Raw genomic sequence first — 11,854 nt, 5'->3', positions numbered from 1 at the left:
GACCTAAACCCTGACCCCAGACTCCGGCCCTAGACTCAACCCTAGACCCAAACCCTGACCCCAAGCCTAGACACGAACCCGAACCCAGACCTAGACCCAAATTCTAGCCCGGACTTAAACCCCGACCCCAGAATCCAGCCTTGGACTCGACCCTAGACCTAAACCCCGACCCTAGATCTCGAACCCAAAAGCGAACCTGAACCCGACCCTGGCTCTAGACCCCAGACCCTAGCCTCGGACCCGGCCCTTAACCCGTACCTCACCCCAAACTAGGATTTTAGCCCCAAACCCCAGCCCTAACCCCTGCCCCTACCCCAGACCTGGACTCCAACCCTAGCCCCTGCCCCAAAACCGGACCCAGACCCAACTTAAATAAAATCAACAAATGAAAACTACAGAACACACTTTTGGTTTTTGTTTTAAAATTAAAAAAATAAAGTGGTTGTAAGACACATTTTTGTTTTTCAAAAACAAAAATTTAAAAATAAAAGTGTTACCAAACATCACCATTATTAACGAGTCGTATACTATAGGAAGCCAACTGTTTTAAGGATAAAATATATTGAAGGGTAGTATGGTAGTTTTAGTCTTTATTCAATGTAGACAATATATAAAGGATCGTTGATTATTTAGATTAAAACAATAGATAATTTATAGCATATTGATCGTCAACAATTAAAGAAGTTCTTTCTGAGGTAAAACATTACTATTGGGAAGAGCCAATCCTCTACAAGCACTGTGCTGATCAGATAATTAGAAGATGTGTGCCTGAAGAGGAGATGTACTCTATTCTAAATCACTGCCATGCTCTACCATGTGGGGGACATTTCAGTGGGACAAGAACTATTGCTAAGGTGTTGTAGAGCGGATTCTTTTGGCCAACACTTTTTAAGGATGCTAGTACTTTTGTGAAGGCATGTGATCGTTGTCAGCGTACAGGTAATATCTCAAGGAGAAACAAAATGCCTTTAACGGGAATCTTGGAAGTGGAACTGTTTGATGTGTGGGGGATAGACTTCATGGGTCCTTTTCCTTCATCTTTTAGCAATCTATACATCTTATTGGATGTGGACTATGTGTCGAAATGGGTTGAAGCTGCAGCAACACCAGCCAATGACGGTAAAACAGTTCTCCTCTTCCTTCAAAAGAACATATTCACTCGGTTTGGTACTCCTCGAGCAATTATAAGCGATGAAGGGAGTCACTTCTGCAACAAACAATTTGAAGCACTCCTCTCGAGATATGGTGTCCACCACCGAACTACTCTATCGTATTATCCACAAAGTAATGGCCAAGCTGAAATTTCTAACCGGGAGATCAAGATGATTTTGGAGAAAATAGTGCATAGATCAAGAAAGGACTGGTCACGAAAGCTAGATGATGCACTATGGGCTTATCGAACAACATTTAAAACACCAATTGGGATGTCACCATATCAGTTGGTGTTTGGAAAAGCTTGCCATCTGCTAGTGGAACTAGAACATAAGGCTTTTTGGGCTATGAAGACTCTTAACATGGACTTGAAAGTTGCAGGGGAGAAAAGATTACTGCAATTGAATGAGTTGGAGGAGTCTAGAAATGAAGCTCATGAGAATGCAAAAATTTACAAGGAACGAACCAAGAAGTGGCATGACCAAGGCTTAGTCAAAAAGGAGTTTCAACCTGGGCAGCAAGTGCTACTTTTCAATTCAAGGTTGAAATTGTTTCCTGGCAAGTTAAAGTCAAGATGGTCTGGTCCGTTCACCGTGGTCAAGGTGTTTCCCTATGGAGTTGTGGAATTGAAAGGAGAAGGTTCAACAACCTTCAAGGTTAATGGACAGCGTTTAAAGCTCTACTTGGGAGGTCAAATTGACCAAACCAAGTCCGCCATTATTCTGGCGCCTCTCTAAACGAACAAATCAACGTCCGGCTAGATGACGATAAAGGCAGCGCTCTTTGGAGGCAACCCAAGTGTTTTCTTTAATTTTTCAGACTTTTTGTTATGTTTTTAGTTTATGTTTTAGTGTTTTTAGTATTTTAAATTTTTAGTTAAGTACCAGACATTATATTTTTCCAGTTGAATCGTGAAAAACGTGAAAAAATGAAAAAATAATTTTTTTCGGGACTCGGAACCCAATGGTCGCGACCACTAGGTTCTTGTGTCGCGACCCTTTTTTGTGGTCGCGACCCTGGTCGCGACTTGGACATTACAGAAACAACGAATTTTTTTTTGGTTCCAGTGGTCGCGACCAAGGCTTGTGCTAGTCGCGACCACACCATTTTCCAGAAACCTAGAATTTTTTGAATTCAAGCTAGTCGCGACCAGCTGACGAATTTCTATAAATAGCCCTAATTTTCACCCCATTAACCCTAAACCTTCAAAACCACTTTTCAGCCGTCCCAAACCCCTTCTCATCCGAAAATCCCCATTCTTTTCTCACCATTCTTCAATTCTTTCATCTTGAAACCAATTTCTCAATCCCAATCCATCCCAAAACCTAATTTCACTCATCAATCTTCACTTTCCATCAAAAACCACCCCAATAATCATCAATTTCACCCCAAATTCGAAAATACCATTGCTCTTCATCTTCAACCTCAAGCTTTCAAGGATATTCAATAATGGAGGTGGAGTAGTGGCGTCTTCAGGTTTGTAAGTATCATTCTCTATTACATTTGAGAAATTGCATGAGATTTTGAGTATTTTTTGTGAAAATAGTGATTATTCTAGGAATTATTGGTTGATAGAGGAATAATTGGGTTTATATTGTGATTTTGGACTGTGTATGTATTTGTCTGGATTATTCTGGTGTAGTTTTGAATTTTCGGGAAGTAGAAATTTAAGGGGAGGTGTTGTCCAATTTTTCTTAGAATTATTTTGAAAAATATATATATATATTTCTAAGATTATGGGGCCAAAAAGAACTAGGCACATAGAGGAAGGTGGTTCATCATCGAACCCGCCATCTACGGGTTTTGACCGAACCCGGCTTGCAAGTGAGGCGGCACAAAACTGCTTCATGAGGGTTAAGGTTAGGCCTTACATTGATGATAGGGGTATTGAATTCCCTGAGAACCCCTTGAGGCGTCAACCTAAGTTCGAAGCAATTTGAGCCCAAATAGAAAGGATGAAATGGGGTAGCTTTGTGGATGCTCGGGGCTGGGCCAATGTGACTATGGCATGTGAATTTCTTGCCAATTGGCCCGAGCGCAAGAATGGGGAGGTAAAGGTGCGGGGTAAAAAGGTTCCTGCCACTGCTGATGCATTTAATGTTATGTTCTCTGTCCCAGATTACTCTAGGGAGGAACAGCGCCTCCGAATTATTGAGGAGGAAGAGCAGTTTGATTTGGTGGATGTGGCAGAAACAGTGGGATTTGCAGGGTTAAGGTTCCACGATAATGATGGGCAAGACGGGTCGCCCAATATCCTGCATAGATGCGAAATAAACCCGATGGCAAAGACGTGGCTGTACTTCGTGAGTGCTCGGTTGGTGCCGAGTAAACATTTTTCAGATGTCCAAATGGATCGCCTCAAATATGTGTACGCCATCATGAAGGGGTACAACATTAATATTGGACAAGTCATCAGAAGCAGCATTGAGCAAATTGTTCAAGGAGCCACGGGTGGTGGTCTTGGTTTGGCGGGTGTGATAACTGAACTCTGCGGGGCGTACGATGTGCCACAACTGGAGTATGATAACACTGTGGTGCCACTACGAAAGATGGACATCACATTTGTCAACAGGCTAAAAGAGCCACATCCTTATGGACAGCCCCCACCTGATGCACCGCAAGGCCGAAGGCGGCAAAGAGAGCCTAGTGTCGAAGAAGAGGAGGAAGAGCCCCCACAATTGCCTGGGCCCATTGATCTGGCGATGCAATATACTCATGCACAGCTGAATTATATAATTCAGCAGAACAACCACATGCAGAACTATATGGTGCAGCGGAGTATTCATGATGAGGGACAAGTTCACCAACTCAACTCTCTCATCAACAGAATGAACATCGGGATTGATGACCCGAATTACTTGGCGCCACCTCCTCGGTTTTATTCGTATGATCAGCCGCCGCCACCCAACCCTTTTTGAAAGGGTCTCAGGTAAGTCTCTTGTCCTTGCTCTTCATTGTATACATTGGGGACAATGTAATATTTAATTTAGGGGGAGAGATTTAAAATTTTACTTTTGTGCTTTAATTTTTTATGTTTTAGTTAGGAATGACAATTGTTAGCCCAAGATATGTTTCCAAGAGGGGGGGTGAATTGGAAATTTATACTAATTTCGGTAAATCAAAACTTTTAACACAAAATTAAGCAATTAGCCACTTAATCAAATAAAAGCAAGTAATATGGCAAGCAATATATTATGACAAATAATCAAACTTGTAAAATAAAGAGTTTAAGGATTAGAAGATGCAAACTGATAACTCTTGAGTAAAGAGTTATTTGATATCACTTTAAGCATGTTTTTTATGTAATTGTGTGTCATTTAAATTATGTTTGTCTCTTAATTTGTGAAAGTTTCAGTGTTTTATGTCTTTGTGTGTATTGTGAAGTTGTTAGTTAAAATCAATAACTCTTGTGCATAAATTGGCAAAGAAAATAGCAAGTTAGTCATGTTCTTAATTTTGCTGAAATTCTGTGAAGTTTTTGCTGCAGCAAACAGATTTGTGGCTGATGTGTTTTATTTTCTTAGAAAAAGGGTGAGTTGGCATTTCATTAAAAGAGGTGGCATTTGTGGAGATGATGTGGCAATATAAGAGTGGTGGCTGGAGCTATTACATGGGGAGGCTATCTACATGACATGTGTAGGGTTTATTTGGGGCAAAAAGGTACAAAACCTAAGGAGAGAGAAGAGAGAGAGAGCCTCCATTTAGGGAAAAGAAAGGGGCTGAACGAAAAAGGAGTTTTGGCTGCCATTTTTACACAGAAAAAAAAGAAGATTGAAAGAAGAAGAAGAAGAAGGAGGAAAGAGGAGAAGCACAACAAGATTCAACATCCATCCTTTTGGAAAAATCCTCTATTATTGTTTGCTATTTCTTTCTTCTCTCTTTTAATTTCTTTAACTTAACATTCAAACTCCATGTCTAAGCTTTATCTTGTAATGGTGGTTCTTAAGTTAGCTATGAGCTAAACTTTTTAATGGTTTGAATTGTTGAAGAACCCTATGTTTAGTTGAATAATTTTCTTATGCAAATATTTAGTAAAAATTCTCATGTTCATTCAAGTGTGTGTATTGCTAATTTCTTGATATTGTTTGGCCACCAATAGCTTGATTATTGAGTTATATTTAATTCTGGAAAGGTTAAATGTAATGGACTTAGCTTGAATGACACAAGTTCTTAATCTTTTTTAGGTTAGATTTGAAATAACATAGGAATATGTTATATCCTTGTGTAACAATTGAGAACTATGCTTGAAATGGTATTCTTGAGCTTGCTTGGCATAGGAATATGTTTGAAAAGGTCCAAGGATTGATTGCATAAAATTTGGAAGAGTTTTGTGCACTTTAATGGAGTTCTTGTTAACCTGAGATTTTTGCTAAAGATTTGCTAACTTTTTGCTGCAGCAAAAACGCACAGTTTTTGCTAAACATAGGGGGATTCAATAGTTCAAGCCTTTCACATTTCAAAAGCTTACAACTAAATTTTATTTTCATCTTGCATCTACTTTTGAGTTAATTTACTTATTTTTCTTACTTCTTTAGTTGATTCATTAATCATTTAATTTTAGTTTTTAGTCTTGTTGCTTGGTAATTAATTTTTACAATAGAAATTTTATTTTCACAGTCCCTGTGGAGACGATACTCTTTTACTTACCATTGTATTACTTGTTTGTGACTACGTGCACTTGCGTATCTAATTTTAACACAACAAGTTTTTGGCGCCGTTGCCGGGGACTGTAAATATATTTTATTGTAATTGTCAATTAGCTTGCAATTTAGTCTATTACTTTGTACTCATTTTTGGTGACTCTGGTGCATTGGCAGGTGAAAATTTTATATGAACGAGTACCAAGAATTTGTTAATATTGATCTATATCCTATTGATCTCGAAATTGAGCGCACATTCAGAGAGAGAAGAAGAGCTCAACATAGGGCTCAAGGGGATATAGAAATGATGGATGACCAAGGAAATGGACGACGAGCTCAAGGGGAAATGGCCCCTAATAATGGTCAAAATGCAGTGATTATGGCGGATGATAGAGATCAAATCATCCGACAATACGCAGCACCTCTTTTCAATGAGCTCAATCCGGGCATTGTTAGGCCAGAAATTCAAGCTCCACAGTTTGAGTTGAAGCCAGTTATGTTCCAGATGCTTCAAACTGTGGGACAGTTTAGTGGCATACCCACCGAAGATCCTCACCTTCACCTTCGTCTATTTATGGAGGTGAGTGATTCTTTCAAATTGCCCGGAGTTACGGAGGATGCCTTGAGGTTAAAGTTGTTCCCCTATTCTTTGAGAGATCAAGCCCGAGCTTGGTTGAACTCCTTGCCTTCTGCGTCGGTCACAACTTGGCAAGAATTAGCGGAGCGGTTTTTGATGAAGTATTTTCCTCCCACTAAGAATGCCAAGCTCCGGAAGGAAATAACTTCCTTTCAACAATTTGAAGATGAGTCTTTGTATGAGGCATGGGAGAGGTTCAAGGAATTGTTGCGGAAATGCCCCCACCATGGTATCCCTCATTGCATCCAAATGGAAACATTTTACAACGGTCTCAATGCTCATACTCGAATGGTGGTTGATGCTTCGGCAAATGGTGCTTTACTTGCCAAGTCCTATAATGAGGCCTATGATATTATTGAGAGAATTTCCAACAACAATTATCAGTGGCCCACTACTAGAGTACCTTTGGGGAAGAAGGTTGCCGGTGTTCTTGAAGTTGATGCCATTACTGCTTTATCTGCCCAAGTTGCTTCTATGTCAAATATGATCAAAAATATGAGCATGGGTCAACAAATGGGTCAACAGAATGTTTCCTCACCTGTGGGACAACTTGAGGAGGTTTCTTGTGTTTTTTGTAGTGAGGCTCATACCTTTGACAATTGCCCATTCAATCCTGCATCTGTGTTTTACATGGGAAGTCAGAATGCCTACAACCAAACATACAAGCAACACCCAAACTTGGCATACAGAAATCAAGGGGCTGGTACTAGTAATTCATCCATGCTTCCTAGATCCAACTTTCCACCTGGTTTTTCTCAACAAGCCTTTCAACAAAGACAACAACAAGGTGTCCAAACAAGTTCTCTTGAGAGTATGATGCGTGATTTCATGGCCAAGACAGAAAATTTCATGACAAGAACTGAGAGTTATATGGCGAAGAATGACACTGCGATCCAAAGTCAAGCAACCTCCATGAGAACTCTAGAAAATCAAGTTGGGCAACTAGCTAATGAGCTTCGAAATAGGCCACAAGGTACTTTGCCTAGTGATACTGAAAATCCAAGAAGAGATGGAAAAGAGCATTGCAAGGCGGTAATCTTGAGGAGTGGTAAAGTTCTGGAGTCAAACGAGGAAGAAGCTAAGGATAAAAATGAGCCCACTTCAATCCAAAGTCGAGTAGAGAAAAATGTTGAACCTTCTAATATGGCAAAGGAGCAACCTGAAGAAAATGTCCGCAAAGAATTCCTCATCAAAATGCAGCAGAAAAGTTACTTAGCAAGCCACCCCCACCATTTCCTCAAAGATTTAAAAAGCAGCAAGAAGATGGTCAATTCCGAAGATTTCTTGATGTTCTAAAGCAGCTCCACATCAACATACCATTAGTGGAAGCTTTGGAGCAAATGCCCAACTATGTAAAGTTTTTGAAGGACATTTTGACAAAGAAAAGGAGGCTAGGAGAGTTTGAAACAGTGGCTTTGATTCGAAGGGTGTAGCGCCATGTTGAAGAGCAAAATTCCTCCTAAGTTGAAAGATCCCTAAGTTTTACAATCCCATGTACCATTGGCGGAAGAGATGTGGGTAGAGCCTTATGTGACTTGGGAGCTAGTATTAATTTAATGCCCATGTCTATTTTCAAGAAGTTGGGAATTGGAGAAGCAAGGCCAACCACCGTCACTTTGCAATTGGCGGATCGTTCCATGGCCCATCCGGAAGGAAAAATTGAAGATGTCTTGGTGCAAGTTGATAAGTTTATTTTTCCGGCCGATTTCATCATTCTTGATTATGAGGCGGATAGAGAAGTTCCTATTATTTTGGGAAGGCCATTCCTTGCTACCGGGAGGACCTTGATTGATGTGCAAAAAGGGGAACTTACTATGCGGGTGAATGATCAACAAGTGACTTTTAATGTGTTCAATGCCATGAGGTTTCCGGATGAGATTGAGGAATGCTCTCGCATAAGTGTGATTGACTCTATTGTTGCTGAAAAATTTCACAAGGAAGCTTCGAAAGAGGAAAAGATGATAAGTTCTCTTGAAGAGCTTGAAGCTTTAAGTGAAGATGAAGAAACCAAAGTTACTTGGGTAGAGTCAAAGCAGCCTTTCACTAAGTTTAGGAGGCCATTTGAATCTTTGGAGTTGTCAGAGAACAATTTCAAGCCTCCTAAGCCTTCCATTCAAGAACCACCCGAGTTGGAGTTGAAGCCATTGCCTAGTCACTTGAAGTATGTTTATTTGGGAGATGGAGAGACCTTGCCGGTAATTATTTCTGCTATGTTGGGTGCCCAAAGAGAATGCTTGTTAGTTGATGTCTTGAAGAAATACAAAAGAGCCATTGGTTGGACCATGGCGGACATCAAGGGTATAAGTCCTTCGATTTGCATGCATAAGATCCTGTTGGAAGATTTGTGCAACCATTCTGTAGAGCAGCAACGACGGTTAAACCCCATCATGAAGGAAGTGGTTAGAAAGGAGGTAATCAAGTGGTTAGACTTTGGCATCGTTTACCCCATTTCAGACAGTTCTTGGGTAAGCCCAGTTCAATGTGTTCCAAAAAAGGGTGGAGTCACGGTGGTAGCTAATGAAAACAATGAGTTGATCCCTACAAGAACGGTGACGGGATGGCGTGTTTGTATGGACTATCGGAAGTTGAACAAGGCCACGCGGAAAGATCATTTCCCGCTGCCATTTATTGATCAAATGCTTGATCGTTTGGCGGGAAAAGAATTCTATTGTTTCCTTGATGGGTACTCTGGCTATAATCAAATTGCCATAGCTCCGGAAGACCAAGAGAAAACAACATTCACTTGTCCATATGGTACCTTTGCCTTTCGGAGAATGCCATTTGGGTTATGCAATGCTCCCGCCACTTTTCAAAGGTGTATGATGGCGATTTTTTCAGATATGGCAGAAAACATTCTTGAGATCTTCATGGATGACTTCTCGGTATTTGGGGAGTCTTTTGACACTTGTTTAGTTAACTTGGAGAAGGTTCTAGCAAGATGTGAAGACACGAACTTAGTTCTCAATTGGGAGAAATGCCATTTCATGGTTCAAGAAGGAATTGTTTTGGGTCATAAAGTTTCTAACAAGGGCATTGAAGTGGATAGAGCGAAAGTTGAAGTTATTGAGAAGCTGCCACCTCCTACTACTGTCAAAGGAATTCGAAGTTTTTTGGGGCATGCAGGTTTCTATAGGAGGTTTATTAAAGATTTCTCAAAAATCTCCAAGCCTCTTTGCTCTTTACTTGAGCAGAATAGATCTTTTGAGTTCACCAAAGACTGTCATGAAGCTTTTGTAACTTTGAAAAAAGCTCTTGTGTCCGCTCCCATTATTGTAGCTCCCGATTGGTCACTTCCTTTTGAGCTAATGTGTGATGCTAGTGATTTTGCAGTTGGTGCTGTTCTTGGTCAAAGAAGAGAGAAGGTGTTCCACTCAATTTATTATGCAAGCAGAACACTAGCTGACGCCCAATTGAACTACACTACTACAGAGAAGGAGTTATTGGCTGTGGTTTTTGCCTTTGACAAGTTTCGAGCTTACCTTGTTGGAACCAAAGTGGTGGTGTACACGGATCATTCCACAATCAAGTATCTCATTGCCAAGAAGGACGCCAAACCGAGACTGATTCGTTGGGTGTTGCTTCTTCAAGAATTTGATTTGGAGATTCGGGATAAAAAAGGAGCTGAGAATCAAGTGGCCGATCACCTTTCTAGACTAGAAGGTGATGATGAGATAAAGAAAGTTGAGCCGCCAATTAAAGAGATGTTCCCCGATGAAGCTTTATTGATGGTGAGCTTAGTAAACCAAGACTCCACTCCTTGGTATGCTGATTTTGCCAACTACTTAGTGAGTGGGAGGACTCCATCTGATTTAAAAGGGCAACCGCTCAAGAAGTTCTTCCATGATGTGAGGTCTTATTATTGGGATAAACCGTTTCTTTATAAGCAGTGTGCTGATCGTGTGATAAGGCGTTGTGTGCCGCAAGAAGAGGTTCAAAATATTCTTGAGCATTGTCACTCATCACCTTATGGGGGGCATTTTGGGGGCCAAAGAACAGCTGCCAAAGTACTTCAATCGGGGTACTATTGGCCTTCCATGTTCAAGGATGCTTATGAGTTTGCTAGACGGTGTGATAGATGCCAACGGGTTGGTAATATTTCTGCCCGAAATGAGATGCCTTTGCAAGTTATCCTCGAGGTAGAGTTGTTTGATGTTTGGGGCATCGATTTCATGGGACCCTTTCCCCCATCCTTTGGAAATTTATTCATTTTGGTGGCTGTAGATTATGTGTCAAAATGGGTGGAAGCAATTGCAAGTCCCACCAATGACTCTAAGGTGGTGATGAAATTCCTACACAAGAATGTCTTCACTCGTTTTGGGACTCCAAGAGCTCTCATTAGTGATGAGGGAACTCATTTTGTTAACAAAGTGTTGGCGGCTCTTTTGGCTAAGTATAGTGTCAAGCACAAGATAGCTACAGCTTACCATCCTCAAACAAATGGCCAAGCGGAGATTTCCAATCGAGAAATCAAAGGAATTTTGGAGAAAGTGGTGAATCCTACTCGAAAAGATTGGTCTCAACAGTTGGATGATGCTCTTTGGGCCTATAGAACCGCTTTCAAAACTCCTTTGGGCATGTCTCCTTACCGTTTAGTTTATGGTAAGGCTTGTCATTTGCCCGTTGAATTGGAACACAAAGCTTATTGGGCCACGAAGAAGTTGAATATGGATCTCCAAGCGGCGGGGGAAGCTCGAAAGTTACAATTGAATGAGCTTGAGGAAATGAGGTTGTTTTCGTATGAGAATGCCAAACTTTATAAAGAAAATACCAGGAAGTGGCATGACAAAAGAATTCAACCTCGAGTGTTTGAGAAAGGGCAGCGAGTTTTGCTTTTTAACTCGCGGTTGAGGTTATTTCCGGGCAAATTGAAGTCTCGTTGGTCGGGCCCATTCACCATAACCAAAGTTTATCCTCATGGAGCTGTGGATGTTTGTAATGAGCAATCCGGAAAGGAATTCAAAGTGAATGGGCAGCGTCTAAAGCATTATTTTGGTGGTGAGGTCGATCGAGCAAAAACCTCAATCACTTTGGAGGATGCATGAAGCGGAAGGTGGTTGGGTTGCCTTGTGTTCAAATTGTCAATTCTATTTTTAGGCAACCCAATGTTGGAAGAAGAACAAGTATTGTAAATATTTTTGAAAAAAAAAAAAAGAAAAGAAAAAAAAGGAAAAAATGAATGGAAAAAAAAAAAAAAGTATATATTTCTTCATTTGCCTTTATTTTTATTTTATTTTATTTTTTGTTCATTTTTCTTTTAGGTGTTTGGGTGGATTTTACACTTTGTTTGATGTTTCAGGTGGTTTTGGAACACAATTTGGAGCCTTGGAGGTGATTTGGAAGTTTAGAGATTTTGCTAAATTTTTGATGGACTTTTGCTGCAGCATTTCTGTGAAGCACAAAAGGAAATTTTCGTTCATGTGGAGAA

The 11,854-nt window shown here is 40.5% G+C and overlaps 1 protein-coding gene and 1 non-coding gene across 2 annotated transcripts; one reads left to right on the top strand and one right to left on the bottom strand.

The window, feature by feature from the left end:
* Window positions 1-5,982: 5,982 nt before the first annotated feature.
* Window positions 5,983-7,725, top strand: LOC133031280 (uncharacterized). The gene has a single exon (XM_061104752.1). The coding sequence runs from the start codon at window positions 5,983-5,985 to the stop codon at window positions 7,723-7,725; it is 1,743 nt and encodes a 580-aa protein (XP_060960735.1).
* On the bottom strand, window positions 6,556-6,662 carry LOC115711852 (small nucleolar RNA R71). The gene has a single exon (XR_004010720.2). It is a non-coding gene; the product is annotated as a small nucleolar RNA R71 (small nucleolar RNA).
* Window positions 7,726-11,854: the final 4,129 nt, after the last annotated feature.

Source organism: Cannabis sativa, chromosome 9 (genome assembly GCF_029168945.1).
Source record: "Cannabis sativa cultivar Pink pepper isolate KNU-18-1 chromosome 9, ASM2916894v1, whole genome shotgun sequence".
Taxonomy (NCBI): Eukaryota; Viridiplantae; Streptophyta; class Magnoliopsida; order Rosales; family Cannabaceae; genus Cannabis; species Cannabis sativa.
This window is presented reverse-complemented; position numbering and strand designations above follow the sequence as displayed.